The sequence below is a fragment of the Lepus europaeus genome, chromosome 18, assembly GCF_033115175.1.
Source record: "Lepus europaeus isolate LE1 chromosome 18, mLepTim1.pri, whole genome shotgun sequence".
NCBI classification, from domain to species: Eukaryota; Metazoa; Chordata; class Mammalia; order Lagomorpha; family Leporidae; genus Lepus; species Lepus europaeus.
The window spans coordinates 19322261-19346568 of record NC_084844.1 but is presented as its reverse complement, the minus strand read 5'-3'; the positions used below and the strand labels follow the sequence as shown (position 1 = coordinate 19346568).

The 24308-nt window shown below is 57.2% G+C and overlaps 2 protein-coding genes across 2 annotated transcripts; one reads left to right on the top strand and one right to left on the bottom strand.

Moving 5' to 3' along the window:
• Positions 1-3189: 3189 nt before the first annotated feature.
• Positions 3190-16073, bottom strand: DUSP3 (dual specificity phosphatase 3). The gene is made up of 3 exons (XM_062174919.1): positions 15893-16073; positions 12857-13083; positions 3190-7101 (listed from the first exon to the last, which is right to left on the bottom strand). Exons 1-3 carry the CDS (start codon positions 16015-16017, stop codon positions 6896-6898), a joined length of 558 nt encoding a protein of 185 aa, XP_062030903.1. The 5' UTR covers positions 16018-16073; the 3' UTR covers positions 3190-6895.
• A 1959-nt stretch (positions 16074-18032) lies between these two features.
• CFAP97D1 (CFAP97 domain containing 1) lies at positions 18033-21124 on the top strand. Its single transcript, XM_062174925.1, has 5 exons — positions 18033-18156; positions 18937-19007; positions 19256-19374; positions 20471-20594; positions 21068-21124. The coding sequence occupies exons 1-5, from the start codon at positions 18033-18035 to the stop codon at positions 21122-21124; spliced, it is 495 nt and encodes a 164-aa protein (XP_062030909.1).
• The last annotated feature ends 3184 nt before the right edge of the window (positions 21125-24308 follow it).

Below are 24308 nucleotides of genomic sequence, written 5' to 3'. Positions count from 1 at the left end.
CAGTCAATGGGAAGCTATGGGACCATCCTTGGAACTCTTCTGCCACCTGCTGGAGACAAAAGGAGGAGCCAGCGCTTGACGGATGGCCTGGCTTAGGACTCATTTAGTTCATTTCACTGTTTTATTGGGAACTGAAGTCACATTAAAAAAGAAAAAAAGGGGGGCAGCATTGTGGTATAGCGGGTAAAGCACCAGCTTGCAATGCCAGCATCCCACAAGGGCACTGGTTCGAGTACGGGCTGCTCCTCTTCTGATTCCGCTCCTTGCTATTGCACCTGGGGAAGCAGCAGAGGATGGCCCAAGGGCCTGGGCCCCTGCACCATGTGGGAGACCTGGAGGAAGCTCCTGGGTCCTGGCTTCGGACTGGCCGGCCATTAGGCTATTTGGAGAATGAACCAACAAATGGAAGATTGATGTCTCTCTCTATGTGTGTGTGTCTCTTCCTCTCTGTGTGTAACTGAGTTTCAAATAAATAAATCTTAAAAAGAAAGGAGAATCCAGCGGACTTGAACTGCCCGATGACCGCCAGCACTCTGCGTTCTCCGCCAGAGGGCAGCCACGCGTTTCACAGATGGCTAAGCGTGCGGCTGTCACCACTGTCTCAGTGTTGGGTCGCACACAGCTCTTTCTAGTAGCCACTCAGTCCACAGCCTTGCCACTGTCCGGACTTAGACCATATCCCAGGGTTCTAGTCGGTTCCTTTTGTGGATCAATAGGTTGTTTCCGCTTTTATGAACGTCCAAACAAAATCACTTTGGATTAATTTTTAAATTTTGTGGGGCCGGCGCTGTGGCACAGGGGGTTAATGCCCTGACCTGAAGCACCGGCATCCCATGTGTGCATCGGTTCGAGACCTGGCTGCTCCTCTTCCAATCCAGCTCTCAGCTATGACCGGGGAAAGCAGTAGAATATGGTCCAAGTCCTTGGGCCCCTGCACCCCCATGGGAGACCTGGTGGAAGCTCCTGGCTCCTGGCTTCGGATTGGCTTAGCTCCAGCCATTACAGCCAACTGGGGAGTGAACCAGCAGATGGAAGACCTCTCTCTCTCTCTCTCTGCCTCTCCTCTCTCTGTGTAACTCTATCAAATAAATAAACAAATCTTTTTTAAAAATCTAAATTTTGTGATAGTCGCCGACTCCCACACATGTGTACAAAACAATGCTGGGAGAGTCTGTGCGCCCTTACCCAGTCCCCACGGTTTGCAGAGCTGTCTGTGATGTCTGCACCAGGGCATAGCTGCTCACCCACCCACTGCTCTTGCTCCGACTACCCCCCCACCCGTTCTCATTTCGGTGCACATACATTCTCATCTATGTGTGTTCTGAGATTCTGTATTTCATTTGAAAGGCCTAGTTACAGACAGAGCGCAAGACAGAGATCTTCCATCTGCTGATTCACTTCCCAAATGGCCACAGTGGCCAGGGCTGGGCCGGGTTGGAGCCAGGAGCTTCTTCCAGGTCTCCCACATGGATGGCTGAGGCTCATGGGCTTGGGTCATCTTCTGCTGCTTTCCCAGGCGCATTGGCAGGAAGCAGCCAGGACTCAAACCAGCAGCCATGTGGGATGCCAGCAGTCATGTGGGATGCTGGCATCACAGGCTCAACCCAACATGCTACACTGCCGGCCCCATGCGTGTGTTCCTAGTTCTGTGCTGTTTACTGCATGTGTGGGCTTGAGCAGTCACTACCACAGCCGGGAGAAAAGCAGCCCTGTGACTCCTGGTGCCCTTTTATAGCCACAGCTCTCGCCCTTCTCTCCTCTCTCTCCCCACCCCTCAGCCTTGGGAAAAACACAAACTTAATCTCCATTTATATCAATCATTCTTTCATATCAAAAAATGTGACGCAAGGGCCAGTGTTGTGGCACAGCAGATGGGGCCGCCGCCCACGCCCCCGGCAACCCTGGTGAGTGCAGGTTCCAGTCCTGGCTGCTCTACTTCCGATCCAGTCCCTGCTGAGGCAGCTAGGCAAAGCAGCGGAGGATGCCCCAACTGCTTCCGCAGGGGGAGCTCCTGGCTCCTGGCTTTGGCTTTGCCCAGCCCAGGCCATTGAGGTCATCTGGGGAATGAACCAGCGGATGGAGGACCTCTCTCTCTCCCTCTCTCTCTCTCTCTCTTTCTCTCTGCCTCTGCCTCTCTCTGTAACTCTGCCTTTCAAATAAATAAAATCTTTTTAAAAACATTTTTAAAGTGTGACGTGAATGGAATCAATCAGTATGTATGTACCCTTCGGGGCCTGGCTTGTTTTGCACAGCCTACTTCCCTAGAGAATTGCCCAAGTCTCAGGGATCCCTAACTGGTCCCTTTGGACTTGAGTGGTGTCCCACAAGTATTGATTTCCACAGGGAAGGCTGCGTCCGAGGCGATGGGCAGCTTGGTAGGTCCTGCCCCATGTTGCAGCACGGCTCTCTGCCAGGCCCAGCCAGTCCCCAGCCCCACCTGCAACACACAGGTGTGCACCTGCGGTAGGTGCTGGGCTGCCACGGTAAGTGCCGCCTGCTGAGCGGCTTAGACAGTGCCAGTTAACCATCTCGTGCTTCTGGAAGCTAAAACGGAAGGGGCAGGTATTGGCAGGGTGGACTCCTGAGTGTGCGGGCACGAGCTGCCCCAGGCTGCTCCTCTGCCCAGGCTGCCCCAGGCTGCCCCTCTGCCCCCCAGGCTGCCCCTCTGCCCCCCAGGCTGCCCCCCTGCCCCAGGCTGCCCCGCTGCCCCCCTGCCCCAGGCTGCCCTCTGCCTGCTGGCGGCTGCTTCCCTTCCTGGGCTTGGGGAAGCACCACCCCCAGCTCTGCCTCCCTCTTCTCCCCGGGCCCAGACGCCCCCCTGTTGTAAGCACCAGGCCATGCTGGCTCAGAGCCCGTTCCACAGACCTCAGCCTAACTAATGATGACTGGATCATTCAAATTCTAAAATGCCACCCAGTCATTTTCACAAGGTCACTGTGGAACCCCAGTCCCTTCTTTCTTAGAAACACAAATCTTATCTCCCTCGCTGGGGGCCACTTTATCAGGCACATTCCTAACACAGGAAGTTTCTGGTACTGGAGATACGGCCAATGAAGACGTGCTGCAAAAACAGAATGGCCGTGGCTCCTACGAGGGCACAGAGGGGCCGATTCCCAGATGAGGGTCATTGCACAAACAGAAAACACAACAGCCTGAGGGAAACCATGACAAGAAGGACACGAGAAACGATTTCTTGATCATGTAAGACATTTATTTTGGTTACAACCTTAGTGTTTTAACACTGATTCGCGATACAGCAGACATTAAACTTGTCTTTAAAAAAAATCATTTTCATATCTTCCCTTTTTCTGTCCAGAACATTCACCCTTTCATGATATTACCCCCAAAGCGAGCAGGAGGCAATAGGTCCTAAAGTGGAACTTGCAGCCATCTGCTCACTGCACCCGGGAAGGCCTCAGTCTCCCCTCGGGAGAGGACGTGGCTGTGTGCTCTTCAATGATTCCTGACACCAGTTTTATGGCAAAGAAGATTCCCTGCAAGAAAAGTCCATATCCTCGTATTTAAGACAAGTGCTTATTTTGATTAAAACATTAGCATCTGGACATTGTTAGCATCTTAGCACAAACTGGGAACACAAAAGTCACCAACATTCCACTTCCCATCCTTCCATTGCCACGGGCGGAGCGCAGCGCCACCTGCTGGCCATAATATTATTATTCCTAGCACATCCTATACTTTGCAGATGATGCTAAATCCAAGTGGGATTCTAACAGACCCGTACAGTGTCAGAGCCAAAGGGGCCCTTGAGGTCTTCTGGGTGAGCTCCCTCATTGGCAGGCAGTGGGCTTCTGCTCTCACGCTAACTCAGTGGCAGAGGAGCTGCTTTAAGATAGAGAAGACAACTGCTTGGTGCTCTAATTTGCCTGGGTGGGGCTCTATTAGGTCACAGACAGAGGTCGGGGTAGGGAGGGGGTAAGGGCACCCTGAGTTCCTATCCCATTGCATCCCCAGTGGGCAGAGAGCTGCCCAGGCACAGCTCCCACTCAGCTGGGCAGGCATTGGCTCTTAGACTACAGACGTTCATTTAACGGGGAGTTAAAAATAAATCTCACAAAGCAAGTGTAGGGTTCCTGGGATACAGACCACTAAGAAATCCCAAGTGAGCATCCTCATGCGCCCGCAGAGAGGCCTTCAGGGCCTCCCTTAGTTAACTGGCCACACCAAGCTGCTCCGTTCACTCGGTACCCACGGCTGTCCTGTGAGGCGACCAGTGCCGGGGCTGAGATGGGAGGCACAGCACCCGCGCCTCTTCCAGGAGCAGAGCAGCAGGCTCTGTAGGGGTGCTGCCTGGCACCTGCAGGAGCAGCCGCACGTTCCAACCCAGTCAGCGGGGCCAGGAGGGCGCGTGCAGTGCACCTGGACTCTCCTGGGCATGGGGCAGGGGGCGGCTCGTTTTCCTTTTAAAATGTTTTATTGGGCCGGCGCCGTGGCTCACTTGGTTAATTCTCCACCTGCGGCACCGGCATCCCATATGGGTGCCAGGTTCTAGTCCTGGTTGCTCCTCTTCCAGTCCAGCTCTCTGCTGTGGCCTGGGAAGGCAGTGGAGGATGGCCCAGGGGATTGGGCCTCTGCACCCACGTGGGAGACCCAGAAGAGGCACCTGGCTCCTGGCTTTGGATTGGCATAGCTCCGGCCATGGTGGCCATTTGGGGGGGTGAACCAATGGAAGGAAGACCTTTCTCTCTGTCTCTAAAAAAAAAAAGAAAGAAAGAAAATTAAAAAAAAAAAAGTGTTTTATTTATTTGCATCTACCTGAAAGGCAGAATGACAGAGCAAGAGAGAGATAGATCATCTATCTGCTGGTTCACTCCCCAAATGCATGAAACAGCCGGGGCTGGGCCAGGCCAAAGCCAGGGGCCTTGAACTTCCATCCAGGTCTCCTGCATGGGTAGCAGGGCCCCAAATGCTTAAGCTGTCGTCTGCTGCCGTCCGAGACGCGTCGGCAGGAAGCTGGGTCAGAGGCAGAGGGGCCGGGACACGCACCAGCGCTCCACTGCGGGTGTGAACGTCCCAAGTAGCAGCGACACCGCCGCGCCCCAGCTCCGGCTCCAGGAGCTCCTGCCAGAGGGCTGTGCTAAGAAAGAACCAGCGTCTGGAAGAGCAGCCCTGGCATCCTGGCTCTGCCTTAACAAAGAGCCCAGCAACCCTGGGAGCCCTGCCCTTGGCCATCCTGACCCGCAAGTGCCTTCCTTCCTGTTAACAACACGTGAGTCCGCTCCACCACTGAAGGCCACGTGGGGGGGGGGGGGCAGCGAAGCCCCCCAAAGCTGGAAAGCACAGCACAGGTCCACGGACAGTCATTTCACGGAGCTGGGGCTACCTGGGCAGCTCAGGATCTGCAAAAGCTGCTGTGTCTCAGGGGAGAGGGGCCAGTGACCACCCAGCTGTGCAGCTCCCAGAAAGGCACATTCCTGACACCCACATATGAACACTACCTGAATTTAAATTGACACACGCGACAAAAGTCCCTGATGGCGCCTCCCCTGCAGGGGACACCTGCACAGATCCTGCCCGTGTCCTCGCACGGGGCCAGGCCTCTGGCAGCCTGGCTCACCCACACAGACCACACTACGTATTTGGTGCATAAATAAGGAGTTCCAGTCCCTAACCTTTGATCAAACACGTCTGTGCTCGCTGCTGGGGCCGTGGCTGAGAACCTCCCCCACCCCCAGCGCTGCCCAGTGACCCAGAGACACACAGCAGCACGTCACAGCGACGGCCACACCCCACAAGATGTGTCCACAGCAGAGCACACACACTGGAGCACCTGTGCACCCCAGCACCCTCACTGTCAGTAAACGTGGTCTTTTCCTCACTGCCGACCGGATGCTCCCCAAGCCTCTGTCCTTCCCGGCTGAGCCCCACTGGGGCTCCCGCACTGGCCCAGCACCATCAGGGCCACCGGAAGTGAGCCGGGTGTGTGCCGGGGACCCGTTCTGTTCCCTGCTCATCCTGGGGCTGTGTTTCAGAAGGCACCCCCGGCTCACAACCCCCCTCCCCACCGTAACTGGCCACCTCCTCCTCCAGGGTCTGGAATAGCAACGGAGACGCTGAGCAGCCGGCGTGAGCTCCTGAGCCGCCCAACGCCGTCATTCAGGACAAAACCCTTGTAATTCTCCAAATGGTGCGGTTTTGAAATAGACTGGACTTCAACACCCCGTTTTCAAAACAAGAGAGAAAACACCACGCCCAAGGCCCCTGCTCTTCCACCAGACGCCAGCCGGTCGAGGGGGACAGCCGGCAGCAGCGCACGGCCAACTGGGGCTTCCCAGAGAGGCACCGCTGGCGAGCCCTGGGGCCGGGGGGCGTCCTCCGGGAGAAACGGCTGGCCCAGCCAGGGGCCTCTCGGGGCACCTGTAATCCTAAGTCATCCACACACAGTCTTGGCAGCAGGTACGGCCGCTCCGCTCCAAGCCAGAAGTGGAAGGCTGAGAGGGCCACGGGGGGACAGACGTGGTGGGGACACCGGGGCCTGCGCTGGCACCGCCCCTGGACTGGGGCGCAAGGGGTTGAGGTCTCCGCTGGAGGGAGGACCCAGTGCAGGGAGGTGGCCGGGGGCCTTCCCCTCCCACAGACCCCCTGCCCTGCGCCACAGGGCGGTGCACGCCACAGGCCTGTCCTGGGATCCGGGCTCAGGGAGAGGACACCGTGAATTACGGGACAGGACGACCAGGGAGCGAGACCGCCCTCCTCGGCAAGCTTCTTGACGTGCTCCTGGGGGCAGCGGCCCCGGGCTGTGCTGGGACGGACGCGTGGGCAAGCGCCTTGTGACGTGGGGAGCGGGATACACTGTGGGTCCTAAGGTGGCGGCCGCGGCCGTCCTCCACCGGGGCCTCCCGGGTGCACCTCCGGAGAAGAGGCACAAGGGGACGCCCTAGAGTTTCAGCTTCCCCTCCTTGGCCAGTCTGTCGTTGAGCTGGCAGAGCTGGGCCAGGAAGCCGTCGTTGGGGCCGATCTCACGGTTCTGCCGCACGACGCTCAGGGCAGACCTGACGTCCATCTTGTGTCGCATCATGAGGTACGCGATGACCAGGGTCGGGGAGCGGCTGTAACCCTCGCGGCAGTGGACGAGCACCCGGCCTGCAAGACAACAGGGCGACGCGGTGGGCTGGGGACAGCTAACCACACCGTGGCTCTTGTCCGAATCCCGCCCCTGAAATGCAAGTGAAAAGCTGACTCCCACGGGTGCCCCTGTGCGGCCACCAGGACGGCCACGGGAGGACGGAGGCAGCACCTGCGCCTGGGAGGGTGTGGAGCGAGCGGCCCCGCCCGTGTGGCAGGGGTGCCCAGCAGGACAAACGCCTCAGACAATGGCCCCAGGAGCCACCGCAGCCGCACACACGCGTCCACACATGCGCTCCCTGTCCCACGCGTACCGTGATGTCCACGGGCAGCACGCCTCAGGGCGGGCCTAAGCTGGACAAACCACATACACGAGTGCAACAGTCCACAGCTGGCCAGCCCCCGGAGAGCAGAAAAGTAGGCCCAATGGCTTCCAGTGACCGAGCTGGGAGCTGGCACACTGGGTTTGCGTGTTTTCTTTTTTTTAAGATTCATTTGAGAGGTAGAGTTACAGAGAGAGAGAGGGAGAGACAGAGAGAGAGGCCTTCCATCCGCTGGTTCACTCCCCAAGTGGCTGCAATGGCTGGAGGTGAGCCTATCTGAAGCCAGGAGCCAGAAGCTCCTTCCAGGTCTGCCCCGTGGGTGCAGGGGCCCAAGGACATCGGCCATCTTCTACTGCTTTCCCAGGCCACAGCAGAGAGCTGGATTGGAAATGGAGCAGCCAGGACTCGAACCGGCACCCATATGGGATGGCGGTGCCTTGCGTTTTCTTTCTTGACCCCCGGCTGGTATGTGGCTATGTGCAAGTCTCTGACGGACCTCTAGATGGACTTTCTCTCAAAGGCAAAACGTGGAAACAACGCGAATGTCTGTCATCAAGTGAAGGGATCAGCAAACTGGTACACGGAGACAGCGGAACACTACTCAGCGATAAGAAGGACCAGCTACTGACGCTGGGCGCAACCTAAATGAAGTTCAGAATGCTTCCGCTAAGCGAAGGGGGCACTGTGTGATCCCACTTCCGGGAAGCGCTAGGCCCCACCCCTCATCTCTGGCAACAGCACATCAGGGGCTGCTCGGGAAGGGAGGGACAGGGGCAGGAGAGGACAGGAAATCCGGGAGGTGTCGGAGACGCTCATGACCCAGGAGCTGGTGAAGGCTGTACGGGGCTGCATGGCATCAGGACACTGGAACCGCACGCACAGGAAATACAGAGTGCAGAAGTATCCACGGAGGGCCGGCGCTGTGGCATAGCAGGTAAAGCCGCCGCCTGCAGTGCCAGCATCCCATGTGGGCACCAGTTTGAGTTCTAGCTGCTCCACTTCCGCTCCAGCTCTCTGCTGTGGCCTGGGAAAGCAGTGGAAAATGACCCAAGTCCTTGGCACCCATGTGGGAGACCCAGAAGAAGCTCCTGGCTCCTGGCGTGCAGCTCCGGCCATTGCAGCCAACTGGGGAGAGAACCAATGGATGAAAGACCTCTCTCTCTCTCTCTGTAACTCTTTCAAATAAAATAAATAAATCTTTTAAAAAAATGTATTTATGTGCTTACCAAAGTTTTTGCACCAAAATAATTTTAATGCCATGTTTTCAGAAACATTTTGAAGTATTCTCATATGTATAGTTTATTGAATGTCAATTATACCTCAACAAAGCAATTCAAAAAAAAGGATGCATACCGAATACCAACACACACACACACACACACACACCCCTACCTCGTGGCTCCTCCAAAGGCTGGCCCCTCTCTCTGACGTCATCTCCTGCTCCCCCTCCTCCCTCGCACCAGCCCACCCCACTGCCTGCACTGCCTCCCTCCCCAGGTACCACTCAGTGTCCTCCCTCGCCCCCCTCCCCAGGAGGGTCTTCTCTGCCTGCTCCCAGCCCACACCGCCTGACCCCTGGTCTCACCTCCCAAGCCCTACACAGGCCCGTGCCCCCTCTGTCCTGGCCGCTGCCATCCACCGCTGACGAGCCAGCACCGTGAGGCCAGGGCTGTTGTCATTATGCTGCCCAGGCTGCGTCCCCAGCCGCAGGTGCAGGACGGGTGAGGAGGAGGTGCCAGCGGCCATGGCCAGCGAGGCCCTAGTGGGTTGCAGGAAGGCCCCGCCAGCCGCAAACCTCGGCCTCTCTCCGCCACCGCCACCGCCACTCCGCACACAGAGTGAGCGCTCAGTTCAGGTCCTGGCGCGCCTCACCCTCAGTACCTCGAAACAGGGCTCTCACTGCCCCCTCACCACCACCAAGCCACCCTGCAGCCAGCACATGGCGGGATCCTGCCAAGACACAAACCCATCAGTCCGCGTTCGCCAAGGGGTGGCTTACGAGGCCAGCTGCCCGCAGCCTCCCACATGCTGTTCCTCTACCTGGAACAGACTCTCTTGGCCTCCTGGTAAACTCCCAGTCCTGTGCCGGTTCAAGCACGTCCTTCCTCAGCATAGGAATTTAAGTCTCTGAAGCCATATGAACCTTGGTTTAAATGTTTAATTTTTATTCATTTATCTGAGAGGCTGAGGGACACAGCAAGAGTTTCCATCCACTGGGTTCGCCTCTCCAATGCCCACAACAGCTGGGGAGCCAAAACTGGGAGCCAGGGATTCAATCCGGGTCTCCCACGTGGATGGCAGGAACCCAGCGACTCGGGCCATCACTGCTGCCCCTCGGTCACATCAGCAGGAAGCTGGAATCAGGAGCCGGACGCAGGGATCGAACCCAGCCACGCCGATCGAACCAGCTACGCAGGAGTCCTAACCAGTATCTTAACTGCTAGGCCAATGCCGGCCCCTCGGTTTAAATTTCCACTTGCTGATTGCAGTGTTATTCACCTTAGCAACATCTGGCCTAGCTGCATATCCCATCCTATGACAGGACGAGGGACACATACAAACAATACCTTCTCAGGGCTGGTGCCGTGGCATGGCAGGCAAAGCCTCCTCCTGCAGCACCAGCATCCCATATGGGTGCTGGCACAAGTCCCAGCTGCTCCATTTCCAATCCAGCTCCCTGCTAGTGCGCCTGGGAAAGCAGCAGAACATGGCCCAAGTGCTTGGGCCCCTGTCACCCACTTGGGAAACCTGGATGAAGCTCCTGGCTCCTGGCTTTGGCCTGGCCCAGCCCTGGCTATTGTGGCCATTTGGGGAGTGAACTAGCAGATAGAAGACTGACTCTCTCTCTCTCTCTCTCTCTCTCTCTCTCTCTCTCGGCACCTCTGCCTTTTAAATAAATAGATAAATCTTAAAAAAAAAAAAAAAAAACCTCTGAAAGCTCCCCTACAAAATCCGGTTACACGTGTCAGCGTGGCAAATGTACAGCGCCTGGCTGCTCGGTCAAGCATTGACCAGCCCGTGGCTGAGCAGGCATCTGCGGCGTGCCACACAGTGACGGCGACGGCCTGGAGAATGTGGGCCTCCCCCAGTCAGCTGAAGACAAAAACAGGCTTCTGGGAGAAAGACGCCATTCTGCCTGGAGACTTGAACACAGAACTCCTGCCCGAGTTTCCAGCCCTACAGATTCTAGGCTTGCCAGCTGTGACAGTCACAGGAGCCAGGTCCTCCAAGGAATGCCAACACCGTTTGTCGGAAGAACCCTGACCGGCACGCTGGTGATTAATTCTGCGACCCAGCTAACCCCACGGCTGCCGTCTTCTCGTCTGTGCGGATGGCACCGCTACACAACACGCCAAGGTCCGGCCTCGTGCCTGGCACAGGCGCGCACTCAACAAATCGCCCCACTGCCAGCCATCGTCTGGTGGCACCCGGTCACCTCCTCCAGAAGCCCCCACACAGCGGGCATTTCTCAGCGGCAGGGACTGTGGGCGCTGACTTAGGACACCCACGCCGCCGGCCCCACTTCCGGCACCCACGCCGCCAGCACCCGTGTGCTCAGTGAGCGTCTGTCCCCCCGAGTGAGTGAATGAGCGCCCACTGCCACCTCCACTGGGCAGTATTCGGCAGGGATCTCCTAGCCTGGAGTCAAAGAGTTGCCCTACCCTGAAACTCACCTACCCTGAAACTCACCTACCCTGAAACTCCACCCTCCTTGCCCAGCGGCTCCCAAATCAGGAAGCCGAGTCCTCCCCTTCCTGCCCCTTCACCTCCGGCCAGTTTTCCCAAAGCTTACAGAGTGGGGCTCCCCCACCCCGGACCCACACTGGGCCCCTCTGCAGAGTGGCCGCCTCACCACCTGCCCATGACACATAGAGCCTACTCAGCCTTCCAGACCCAGCCCAGATGCCACCTCCTCCATGAAGCCTCCCCGGAAGTGACTGCTCCCTCCTCTGAGTCCCCCAGCTCTGGGAAATGGCTTGTGGGTGCCCCAGGTCCTGCAGCCTGTGGGAGGCCAGCACAAGTCTGTTCACTCACTTGGCCAATCAGTCTTAGAGGCGCAGGGAATTCCTGTCCCCTACTGTGCATGATGCTACATGAAGTGTCGGGGAGAGAGACAAGGGACACCGTGGCACCAGCCTGTGTGGAAGAAGCCTGTCATGGAGAGGACACTGTGCCCAGTGTGAAAGCACGAGGAAGAACTGGCTGGGGGACAGGGCAGGGGGAGGCCGAGGGCACTCCAGACTGAAGGCCCAGCCCACCTGGGCCAAGGCGGAGGTCACAAGGCTCAAGGTGCATCCCCCGTGTTTGCAGAAGAAGAAGCAAAGCCAGAGCTCCAGGTTCCAGGAGAGACAAGTGATCCCGTTACCTGGCAAGAGCAAGACACCCATTCTCCATCCACACAGGGAGGAGTGCAACCCGGCTGCAGGGGAGTGGGTGAGGGTGGCAGAGACAGCGGCGGGTCGCCACGAAGCCTGCAGACTCCCCCCGAGCCCTGCACGGCTGTCCAGCTATGTCTACTGCGACTCCTTTGGCCGGGGCGGCTGCCAGGCCCGAGGAGCATGGCTGCCACAGAAACAAGGCCGATTGCGTGGGGCCGGCGGCGCGCGGCAGGGGTTAAAGCTGCTGCCCACAATGCCTGCATCCCACGTGAGAGCAGTTCAAGTCCCGGCTGCTCCACTTCCCATCCAGCTCCCTGCTCGTGCACCTGGCAGTGCTGGGGCCCCTGCCACCCCTGTGGGAGACCCAGATGGAGTTCTAGGCTCCTGGCTTTGACCTGGCCCAGCCCTGGCCATGCGGCCTTTTGGGGAGTGAACCAGCAGATGGAAGATCTGTGTGTGTGTGTATGTATGTGTGCATGCGTGTGCGTGAGACTCTTTTCAAGTAAATGAATCAATAAGCATTAAGAAAAGAAACAAAGCGAATTCCCCTCTCCCGAGACAGCTTGGGGTGGGCAGGGCGGGAGAAGCTGGGACAAACAGCTCCAGACAGAAACGGAAGTGGCCCAGCCTGCGAGCTCGTGTCTGCCCCGTGGCCTTCTAGGGTTTCTCACTGTCGCCTCCTCCGAGCGCCAGCCCCAAGGCCATTCTCCTTCCGTCCGACCTTCTGTCTGGGCTGCAGGAAGCACTCAGAGGGCAGCTGGAAGACTGGGAGAGTGGGCTGCAGCCTGCAGACCCCCGGCCGCCCCGCTTCCCCTTGCCAGTGCTGCTGGGAGCAGGTGGCCACTGGGCTGGGACGGGAGGTTGCACTTGCTGCTCAGAAAGGAAGGGCCCCAAGGAAGAGCTGACTGCACTGCAGTGAGCAGATCCTACCAGGGGACCAGGGGGCACGCGACGCAGAGGGTGGTAGAGGAAGGCGCAGGGAAGAGCCGGGTCTACACCCCACGGCCGAGCACCGACTCCACCAGCCCCCAGGACCACAGTGCGTCCTCCTCCTCCCTTTTCTCCCATTACCGTTCTTTTGAGCCAACGCCTGGTCTATGAAGTCTGCAGCCCTTTCAAAGTAGGCGCTGAGGTTGAACTCCTGGGTGTCGTTGGCCTTGATGCCCAGGTAGGTGATGCCAGAGTCCTGGTAGAAGTTGGCGTTGGTGTTGACGTGCATGAAGGACCGGCCCTCGGCGGCATTCAGGACGTGGGTGATGCCCAGCTTCTGCAGCTTGGGGATGTCCTGAGCCACAGACCTGGGCAGGAGAAGCGGCAGCAGCTAATTAACTGACCGGCTGGCAGCCCCGGCTCGCGAAGACGGGCAAGAATCGAAGCCTCTTGGCAAAGCACGGAAACCCTCTGGGGCCTGGGCCCTGCCAGCTTCTGCAGCCTCATCCGGGGATCTCACCCCCTCACTCCAGCCATATCTCATGACCGGCATCTTCCCCAAATAGCCTGGTGGCTTCATGCCCAGGCTCACCCCCGCCCTGGGCTGCGCTCTGCCCACCCGTCCCTGCTCTGTGGACATGCAACTTCTCATATTTCGTCGCCCTGGGCAGTGTCCCTCCCCTCTCCACACCCACCTGCAGTCACACACACACACACACACACACACCCGTGCCGTAGGGTACAGCCAAGGGCTCAAACACCCCAGACCGCCTGGCTCTGACACCAGCCCTGCCACCTGCCCGCGAGGCAACCCTGAGTGACACTTCACCTTTCTCTTTCTCTGCCTCAGCTCCCTCGCTGTAAAATGCCACGTTGCCACGGCAAGTGCTACTAGTCTTTTTTTTTTTTTTTTTTTGAAAGGCACAGCAACAGAAAGAAAGATCTTCCATTTGCCAGTTCACTCCCTAAATGACTGTAAGAGCCAGGCAAGGGCCAGCATCTCCCCAGCACCTGCTATGGTGCCTGGTGTGTGGTAGTTGCAGAGTAAGTACCTGGTGAATGGGAGAAGGACAACATTGTCCCGTGCCAGGCAGCCCTGCCCCACCGTCCAGTGGGACCGGCCACACTCCACTTGCCATGTTTCTGAAGCTCGCTTGGGTAAGTTCGCACTTGGGGAGCAAGAGTCCCCAAGAGAACTGGAGGGGTTCCAAGACGCCTGAGCTCAGTGATCACAGTGCCCCACCACTTCATCACACAACATCCCCATTCAAACAGCGGCTTGCACTTTCATGACACGTGCTCTGCCACGAGCCGGTGTGCCCCTCGCAGCAGCCCTGCACGAAGGAGGGGTGGCGACATCCCACTGCACAGGGCTTAACCTCTGGCCCCGCAGGGCAGGCGGAGGGACGGGTGTGGGTTCACGTGCTGCCAATCACGGAGCCTCGCAGAGACCTCCTTTCTGCTGACATCCAGCCCCGCCGTCTCCCATCTCACACGGCGTCCCATGCCCACCATGGGAAAACCCAGAGGCCTGGAAAACGGGCCTTCACACAGGCTCTGGCGCTGGGGGCCTGACTTTTTCGAGGGGCTCCCAATGGGTGGGGTAGTCCAGGTGCTCATGACACTTGGGTGCCCAGGAGTGTGTGCACACACACACACACACACCAGGCCACGTCAAGGTCAGATCTGCCTCACAGGCAAGCAAGCTGTTCTCGATGCCACTGGCACTTAGCACCCCATCAGCATTTAGCATGCCAGCTGCCACCAGATGTTTGAAGCCTTGGTTTCCCCTTGGGGAGGAGGTGGGTCTACAGTGGAACACCTGGGTCTGCCCCAGTGAGCATGGCTCCCAAGGCAGCCGAGCCCCACTTACTGGGGGGGTGGCAGAGAGTACCCCCAGAAGTTTGCAACTCCTGGGGCCTCTGGCTGAGGCCGAAGGACTCTGCCTTAGCTGCCCAGTGTGTGATGCTGCCCAGGACTGCCAGGTGGTGGTGACGGGAAGCACTCTGAGGTCACTCCCCTTCATCTCCCGGCGCTGACATGAATGCAACAGCCTACACACCTGCCCCTTCCTGATGCCTCCTGCTCTGTGTGGACCCTGTAGTGCCTGGCTCACAGCAGGTGCTGGGCGGGAGCGGATGGCACGGCAATGAGCTCTGTCCTCGGGAGGCTGGGACCGGCCTTTCCAATGCCTCCTAGCCGGGCGATGGACTCCCATTTCTGCAGCCTCCCTGGTAGGATGGCGGCTTACACGCACGAACAAGACCGCGATCCTGTGCTCACAACTGCTCTGCCATCCGGGCCACCCACCCACTGCCCCTGTGGAAGCTGAGAGGAGGCTTAGCTCCAGGTTTTCAACACATGCTCCGGGCAGGCACACGGGCTGTACCAGCATCTGATCTATTCTTTCTCTTGGCTGGCATTTCAGCGCCTCCCAGAATTGGTAACCCTGGGTCCCTCCGGCTGCTGAGAAATGCTGATAGGTAGTTTAAAGAACAGAGAACCGGAAAATCAATTTACTAAGAAGCCCTGGTAAGTGATCAATAATAAATGCATTCCCTGGTGGTGAGGAGACTGGGATGGGAGCCTTTTCCAAGTGATGGCTTGGGGGAGGGGGGTCATCGGTGTGGATGGTTCTAGAAGCCCATGCAAGTCAAACCCTGTCTGGAAGGTGGGGGAAGAGGTCAAGAAACCCCGGCCCAGCTTTCCGGACTCCCACGTTTCGGGTATTTTTTGATTCCCTGATCTGGGCCAGGAAAAGTTCCACGCCCGGATTGAGACGTCAGCCCGTTGCCATGGCAACGGAGGCAGACATTCCGCGGTGACCTCACTGCAGAACCAGGCAGCTGTCACATGACGCGCGGGCAGGAGACCGGCCGGGCGACCGAGGGCCACCTGTTAAGGGAACATGGTAGCCGACCCCGCCCAAGGCCGAACTCCAAGACTGGAGAGGGCACCCCCGGGGCTCCGCGCACCCCTCTTCGCGGGAGGACCGCGCTCTGGCAAACGCGCAGGGGTGGGCGCCGACTCCGGCCCCCTCCCAGCCCCGAGGTTGGGCCGGGAGTGGTGGCCGCGCCCGCGATGCCCCCACCCGCGCCTCCCGACTCCCCCGCCGCAGCCCCCGGTAGGCGGGGCGCCCGGGGAGGGGCGACCGGGCCGGCCCCGAGGGGCACTCACGCGTTGCCGACGTAGATCCTCGGGGTGACCTCGTTGCACGGCTGGCTCGGGAGGCTGTAGCAGCCGCTGCCGTCCGAGAGCAGGTCGTTGAGATCTTGCACCGAGAGCTCGAACGGGCCCGACATGGCGGCGGCCGGGCCCTGCACGCCGGGGCAGGAGCGAGCGAGGGGAGAGCGGCCGGGTCAGCTGGGCGGGGGCTGGCGAGCCGGGAGCCGCCCCGTCCCGCCCCGGGGGCGGGCCCGCCGGGCGCGGGGGCCACCGCGCTGCTCTCCGGGGAGGCTGCGCGCCGCCGGGCTTCGCGCGGCCGCTCCTCAAGACCAACCCCCCGGGGCGCGCGCCCGAGCGGCCGCGGCTCCTGAGCTTGGGGGCCTCTCCCAGCCCCGGCTCAGCTGCTTCTGGATCTTTGCAAAGTGGGAAATGCAGTCACGTCCTTCCCTGAACCGAATGCGGGGCGCAATAAATGTTCCTGTTGTCGGGATGCAACCAGGTGTCGCTCACATTATTTTAGGAAGACTGGGGCACTGGGGTTCCCGCTCTGACGCCCCCTGCTGTATCCCCCGGGGCTTGTCAGAGTCTCCGCCCCAGTCTGACCCACCGACCCCAGGGACCTTAGTCTAAGACCTAAGTCTAAGAGGCCCTACTCTGGGGCCATCTGCTCCCCACCCCCTTCTCCCCTAGTTACTTGAAAGCAGGTGACAGAAGCAGAGAGAGAGAGGAGTCTTCCATCTGCTGATTCACTCCCCATATGGCAGCTACAGCCAGGGCTGGGCCATGGGGAAGCCAGGAGTCAAACTGTGTCTCCCAGGTGAGTGGCAGGGGCCCAAGGACTTGGGTCATCTTCCGATGACTTCCCAGGTGCTTTAGCAGGGAGCTGGGTCCAAAGCAGAGCAGCCTGGACCCAGTCTCAGCACCTGCCTTGCAGGCAGTGGGCTAAAGTGCTGCTCCCCCCGCCCCCCAGCCCACCTGCTTTCACCATTCTTTGAGAATCAGCATCCTGCTTAAAAACTGGGAGCCCTAAGCAGCCAGGCTTGGAACTCTGGCCCTGGGGAATGAACCTCTCTGAGCCTGTTTGCTGAAACAGAGATTGGGCATCCCTAGTTGAAAAAAACCTGAAATGCTCCAAAGCTCGACACTCAGCACGGAAGTGAGTGATGCCACGCCTGGGAAGTTCCACGCCTGGTTTTGTGTGACGGGTCGCAGTCAAAACCAGGAGCACCAGAATTATCGTATAAACTTATTTTCAGGTGCATATGAAACACAAATGGATTTCATGTTTAGATTCGGGTTCCACCCCTAAGACAGCTCAGTATGTAAGTGCAACTATTCCAAAAAAAAAAAAAAAAAAAAAAACCTACATCTGAATTCTTTCTGGTCCTAAGTAGTTTGGAGCCTGGAACACCGAACTCCGAGGGTTGCTGGAAAGATTAAATGCGGCACTCGGGGAAAGCACCCAGCACCAGCGGTGAGCACTCAGGAAGTGTTCGTCGCTCCTCTCGGCATTGAGGACACACCCACAGGGTGTGACCGGTGCTATCGTGCGGATCCCCCAGACCTGAGGCCAGCCCACCAGGCGCCACTCAGCCTGTCCTGAGCTCCCCCTTAGTGCCAAAGACACAGCACTCAGCCTGTCCTGAGCTCCCCCTTAGTGCCAAAGACACAGTCTCTGTCCTGGAGGAAATCTCTCTCCTCCGAGACCCCCTACCCCGAATGGGGTGAATGTGGCCCCTGGAATCAAGGCTCCCACCTCCCGTGCCCAGCTCTGCCCTGACTTGGCTGCTGTACGGCTTCCCTGCCGCTCTGCCCTTCAGTTCCTCGGCTGTGAAATGAAGGAACTGCATCTCAAGGTCACCTTTCACCTTCCCGGGAAGCTGGTGCCTGTCCTTCCCGCGCTGGCAGCATCTGCGTTCCAGGCAGGTGGGAGAGCTTTCGAGTCTCTCGGCCTTAATCTTGACCAGGGCCAGCGTTAGCACTGAGAACAGAAGCCCAGAGGCAGGCGGCCGTGCCCTGCTGCTGTGCCTCCTCCTCTGAGCCCTGTCCCTGATGTCACAACTGGGTAGCTATGACAACCTGCCACAGGGGCCCTAAGCACCTCCCAGAGGGCCCCGGGTGCTCATTTCTGAAGTGAGACTAGGAAGAGAAGATGAACAGTTCTCTGGATTATCTGGCCTACCCTGTTATCGTCTCTAATCACAGGCAAAGCACAACCTTCAGGAAGAAACTGGACTTCGGCCACTACGTATTTCACAAGAATAGAATACAAATAGGTAGGTGGGCTGTTCGGACTGGACGCTGAAGTTTCCAGCACAAAGACGTTGACACAAACCAGATCATTGCGTGACTTCAGGATGACGTGGCTGAACGCTGAGTTTAGTCCAAGCACATCAGCGTCAGTAACGGAATGTACTTTCCACCAGGAAGCTCGTTTAACGGAGACACTCGTTTTATTTTTGTGAAAGGTTCAGTTCACGGAAAGGCAGAGCAACAGAGAGAGGAAGAGGCAGATCTGTCATCTGCCAGTGCGCTCCCCAAACGGGCCAGGCAGAAGCCAGGAGCCAGGAACTCCCTCCAGGTCTCCCACATGGGTGGCAAGTACTTGGGCTACCTTCCGCTGCCTTCCTAGGCGCATTAGCAGGAAGCTGGATTGGGAGCAGAGCAGCTGGGACTCAAATCAGCACTTCAGTACGGGAGGCCGGTGTTGCAAAGGTGGCTTAGTCCCCTGCGCCACACCAGCAGCTCCAAGGCGCTCGTTTTAAACTCTAAACCAGAGTAAACCTGAGGCTAGGCCTTCAGCGAAGGGACAGGAGAGGCTCTTTCGCTGGGGGAAGAGGACGTTCGTGTCTCTCAGTGTCACTTGTTCTGGTCCTCACCATTCTTCCACTTCTGCTGAGGTCAGTTTGGGAAATTATACCAAATTGAAATTCCTGAACTGGAATACGATCGTCACGCTCACTGGTCAGGGTCATTGTCAGGCCCCCGTGCGGAGGTTTGCTAAGCTCCAGGGTTCCTGTGCTCTAACGATGTTCTCTCTTATTCCTCTGCCCCAGTGAAGCCGACCGTGGACACCAAGCCTCCAGTGGCACACACACACCACATTTTAAAACTGAGCAAACTACAGGTATTTGTTCTGGCTGTCTGCAGCCAGATTTTATTGATCTGTTCTCTAAGCCCTAAAGAGGTGCGGCTTCCCCAGAGCCTGCTAAATACCCACCTAGCCCCTGTGTCGGTGCGCCGCCTCCCCATCCACTGCCCCCAGCTCCCTAAGCTCGGCCCCCCATGTACTCCTCTCCTGCAGTCCCAGAGGAGGGTGGCTCAGCCACTGTGGGGGAGCCATGACACCCCCACGTGGGTGGGGCTTCTCACCAGGGTGAACAAAAGAGAATCGATAAGATCGAGTATGAAAACAAGCAGCTATGTCAGAAAATCGCCAACGCCCATCGCGGCCCCGCCAAGGTGGATTGCTGGAACGAGTATTTCTCCAAGAGGTACAGTTCTTTCTCTTCGTTTTCGTTTTTGGGAGACAAAACTTGCCCTTCCCTTGGGTTTTCACGCGAGGTTCTCCTGTGTGAGGGGAGCACCTCAGGGTAGTTATCTAGAGGGATAAGCAGAGATTGTGGTGAGGAAGGGGAAACGTCCCGACTGGGACTCTGGCCAGGGTTACAGCTAACTTCGATTTGCAGCTACAACGAAAGGAAACGCCGCACTCGAGGAAGGGTGCGGCTCTCCCTGACACTTCTTTTATGAGGGCACTAATCCCTTTGCAGGGGTGGGGCACCTCCAGCCCGCAGGCTGTACCGGGCCCATGAAATCACCTGGCCTGGCCCTTTCATGGCAACCGCAGGCTGACTTTTAAGTTGCTAACTCTGCATGGCCGGCAGAGGGCGTTATAAATTCCCAAATGGCCCTTGGCAAAAAAAAAAAAAAAAAAAAGTCCCCCAACCCTGCTTTAGGGTGACCGAATCACCTCTCCAGGTCCTCCTTCCCCCAACACTTCTCCTTGGAGGTTAGGATTTCAGGAAACAAATTGGGGGGTGGGGGGGCACACATTCAGACCACAGCACCACAGCTGGGACCGCGAGGCAGTGTTCCAGGCACCAGGCGTCCGAGATGAAATGACATATGTGTGGCCTCAGAAGTCAAATCCCACAGGGGAGCTGTTTATGGCAACAGCAGCAGCACAGTGTGGTGGGCAGTGTGACAGGGAGAGTTTGGAGTGGGCGGTGCGGAGACCCCTTTCCTATGTCTGGAGATAGGAATGGGAGGTAAACCAGAACTTGTCGCCAGACCTTTGTGATTTGTCCATCCAAAAAGAGCCCTTCCCCCGCCACCCCCAAAGCAAGCAGAGGTTCTCAAGCCTGGTTTCACATTACATAATCCTTGGGGCACCTGTGCGAGATGGTGTCGCCCAAGCTCCAGCCCAGACCAATAAAGCAGTGGGGTTAGGACCACCGTACAAACCTGCAGAGGCGGGCACATTCCCTGGAGTGCAGCGTCTGTGACGGTTCAGCGGACGCACCTCTCCCACTCCACCCAGGAGAAGCACTTCCTTCTGCATCTGTTCTGTGGCTTTGTGTTTTTCAGCTTAAACAGGGAAACAAGGAACCGGGAGCTGGTGAGGATCACCGTGGAGAACCAGGGCATCCTCAAGAGGCTGGGTGACCGCAAGCCCCACTACGACCGCAGGGCGTCTGAGATGGACTGGCAGGCACGTGGCCGTTCTTGCTGTACCCCCAGCACACACACAGTTTGTCCTGCTCAGCCTGCAGACGGTCCCAGAAGCACCCCTCAGTGGCTGGAGCAGATCCCATGGAATGCCGCGATGGTTAGAATAGAAACCATGGAAGGCTAACAAAGCCAACAGACTAGCGAACCAACAGCTAAAGACATCTCGCTGTCTTAGGTGTCAGTTCCAGGACATATCCAGTAGCAGCCTCCCTGGCCTCTTAATTCATTAAAGATGGCTGAACGCACAGGGCGCGCCCAGCAGGTGCTTGGTCTGCTCCCTTTAGAGATGAAAAGGGGGGAAGGGGAGCCATGCACTGTGTTTTAAAGGAAACCTCCACTCCCTTGCTTGGGTCTGGGAACCGCTCTCAAGCCCTCCTAAGGACTTAGGATGTGAGCTGTAGCATCAGCACCCTGCATTGACATGGATCTTTCTGTGGTTTTTTTTTCTTCCAGAATTCAAGGCGCTATATCAAAAATACAACAAGATATCTTCTCTCCCAAGATGAATAGGTTTGTGTATCTGCACCACATGGTCACAGTTGATACCAAAGCCCCAAGAAACCCATAAATGGTGAACGAGAGGTCATCCGTACAGGGAACTTGGCGCTCTCTTTGTTTCTTCCCCCCCACACAAGCGGGAACGACAGTGTCGTTTGCCGTCGGCTTCGAGGCTCTGTAGGAGTCTGCAGGGAAGCGTTTAGGTCTGCTAAGACCTAAATGGGAGGCCTCGTGGCTTCAAAGTTGTGCCAGCGTTACATTACAGGTCTCTGCCACTGTTCAAAAGGACTGTCGTGTCGGCATTTTGTATTATTTAGCATCGTTAGGAGTGAGTAGGGGAGAGGGAGAAACAGACACCCCGGCTTTCCGAAGGCTGGTTCTGTGCCATTGACCTGTCTCCCTCTCTCCCTGCTGAACACAAGGCTCCTCACCATGGGAAAAGCTGCCCGAGAAGGCGCAGAGTCCCTGGCTGCTCGGACTCTGCAGACACCCCTGACCCCTGAGGGGCTGCACACTCCGCCTAGGACGCTGTAACAAAGCCCATAACAAGTACGTGGCAGACAGGAGGAAATACGCAATGAGCATCTTTATTTGAGGCTATGAAAAAGTAGTAATAGCAGGAGAGGGGGAGAGAGAGAGAGAGAGAGCAGTCAAGAGAGGAAGAATGGAGGGGACAGACGAGTACTCTCTTAACCATGCCAGGGGTGGAAAAGGTGCGGTGTGATGAGCCCCGAATCCAGCGCTGTCCAAATGGGAAACAAAAGCACGTGACAACATCAAAGCTGGGACCATACAAGTGACATGTGCCATTAGCCCCTCTGTGACTCTGCAGGTTTCCAGGAGCCCCGTTCACGGCCAGGGAGCAGCAGCAGTGAAAATGTCTCACGTGTGGTGAGATGATGTTACGTGGGTTCTGTGACACAGCATGCTGGTTTTCAGCCTGAATTTATATATTTTTATAAAGAATTATTTGTATTTATTTGAAAGGCAGAGTTACAGAAAGGCAGAGACAGAGAGAGAGGTCCTCCATCCGCTGGTTCACTCCCTAAATGGCTGCAATGGCTGAGGCTGAGCCAATCAGGAGCCAGGAGCTTCAACCGGGTCTCCCACATGGGTGCAGGGGCCCAAGGACTTAGCCATCTTCTACTGCTTTCCCAGGCCATAGCAGAAAGCTAGATTGGAAGTGGAGCAGCCGGGACTTGAAACAGAGCCTTATATTGGATGTCGGCACTGCAGGCGGCAGCTTTACCCACTACGCCACAGCGCCAGTCCCCTTAACTAGCATCTAACCACTAGGCTAAACATCCACCTGTTTGCTCTCTTTTATTGCTGAGTAACACTAATGATATGGTTGTTCCATGACTTCATCACCATCTATTCATTGAAGGACATTTGGGTAGTTTGTATATTTTTAATACTAAGGATAAAGCTGTGGGGCCGGCACCATGGCACAGTAGGTTAATCCTCTGCCTGTGGCGCCAGCATCCCATATGGGCACCGGTTCTAGTCCCGGCTACTCCTCTTCCATCCCAGCTCTCTCCTGTGGCCTGGGAGAGGAACAGAAGATGGCCCAATTCCTTGGGCCCCTGCACCCACATGGGAGACCTGGAAGAGAAGCTCCTGGCTCCTGGCTTTGGATTGGCGCAGCTCTGGCCATTGTGGCCAAACTGGGGAGTGAACCAGCAGATGGAGGACCTTTCTCTCTCTCTCTCTCTCTCTCTCTCTCTCTTATTGTCTATAATGCTACCTCTCAAATAAATAATATAATCTTTAGAAAAATATAAAGCTGCTACAAACATTTGTGCACAAGTTTCTGCTTGCAAATAAGTTTTTTTAAAAAAGATTTATTTTTTTTTTTGACAGGCAGAGTGGACAGTAGAGGGAGACAGAGAGAAAGGTCTTCCTTTTTGCCGTTGGTTCACCCTCCAATGGCCGCCGCGGCCGGCGCACCGCGCTGTTCCGATGGCAGGAGCCAGGTGCTTCTCCTGGTCTCCCATGGGGTGCAGGGCCCAAGAACTTGGGCCATCCTCCACTGCACTCCCTGGCCACAGCAGAGAGCTGGCCTGGAAGAGGGGCAACCGGGACAGGATCGGTGCCCCGACCGGGACTAGAACTCGGTGTGCCGGCGCCGCAAGGCAGAGGATTAGCCTGTTAAGCCACGGCGCCAGCCTAAAGGTCTTCCTTTTACTGTTGGTTCACCCTCCAATGGCCTCTGCGGCCGGCGCGCTGCAGCCGGCACACCGCGCTGTTCCGATGGCAGGAGCCAGGTGCTTCCTCCTGGTCTCCCATGCGGGTGCAGGGCCCAAGTACTTGGGCCATCCTCCACTGCACTTCCGGGCCACAGCAGAGAGCTGGACTGGAAGAGGGGCAACCGGGACAGAATCCGGCACCCTGACCAGGACTAGAACCCGATGCGCTGGCACTGCAGGCGGAGGATTAGCTTAGTGAGCCGCGGCGCCGGCCTAAAAAAGGTTTTATTTATTCAAGAAGCAAAGTTACGAAGAAAGAGAGGGAGAGATAGAGAAAAAGGTCTTCCATCCACTGATTCACTCCCCAAATGGCTGCAACAGCCACAGCTGAGCCTCCTCTGGGTCTCCCATGCAGGTGCAGGGGCCCAAGCACTTGTGCCATCCTCCAGTGCCTTCCCAGGCCACAGAGAGCTGGATTGGAAGGGGTTCACAGCCAGGACACAAGCCGGCGCCCATATGGGCTTAACCTGCTACATGGCATTGGCCCCTGCAGTTAAGTTTTGATTTATCTGGGACAAATGCACAAATAGTATGGTAGGTTCATTTTTAGGTTTATATATATATGTTAATGTCATGAGTTTGATGTTTGAGCTAGTTTTGTCCCAAATTGATAAGCTGTTAATTGTCTTAATAAAAAAAAAAAAAAAGACTTATTTGAGAGGTGGAGTTACAGTGAGAGGGAGAGACAGAAAGATCCTCCCTCCATTGGTTCACTCCCCAAATGGCCAGGACGGCCAGAGCTGTGCTGATCCAAAGCCAGGAGCCAAGTGCTTCTTCCCGGTATCCCATGTGGGTGCAGAGGCCCAAGGAATTGGGCCATCTTCTGCTGCTTTCCCAGGCCATAGCAGAGAGCTGGATTGGAAGAGGAGCAACCAGGACTAGAACCAGCGCCCATATGGGATGCCAGCGCCACAGGCGGAGGATTAACCTATTGCACCATGGCGCCG

What these genes read in the sequence shown, in the direction of transcription:
- DUSP3 (XM_062174919.1), bottom strand. Translation starts at nt 16,017, where the DNA reads ATGTCGGGCCCGTTCGAGCTCTCGGTGCAAGATCTCAACGACCTGCTC. An exon ending in AGGATCTACGTCGGCAACGC is followed by an intron (nt 13,084 to 15,892) that starts GTGAGTGCCCCT and finishes TCTCCTGCCCAG; the next exon opens with GTCTGTGGCTCAGGACATCC. An exon ending in GGCGTTGGCTCAAAAGAACG is followed by an intron (nt 7,102 to 12,856) that starts GTAATGGGAGAA and finishes GTTGTCTTGCAG; the next exon opens with GCCGGGTGCTCGTCCACTGC.
- CFAP97D1 (XM_062174925.1), top strand. Translation starts at nt 18,033, where the DNA reads ATGAACAGTTCTCTGGATTATCTGGCCTACCCTGTTATCGTCTCTAAT. An exon ending in CAAGAATAGAATACAAATAG is followed by an intron (nt 18,157 to 18,936) that starts GTAGGTGGGCTG and finishes CCTCTGCCCCAG; the next exon opens with TGAAGCCGACCGTGGACACC. An exon ending in AACGAGTATTTCTCCAAGAG is followed by an intron (nt 19,375 to 20,470) that starts GTACAGTTCTTT and finishes TGTGTTTTTCAG; the next exon opens with CTTAAACAGGGAAACAAGGA.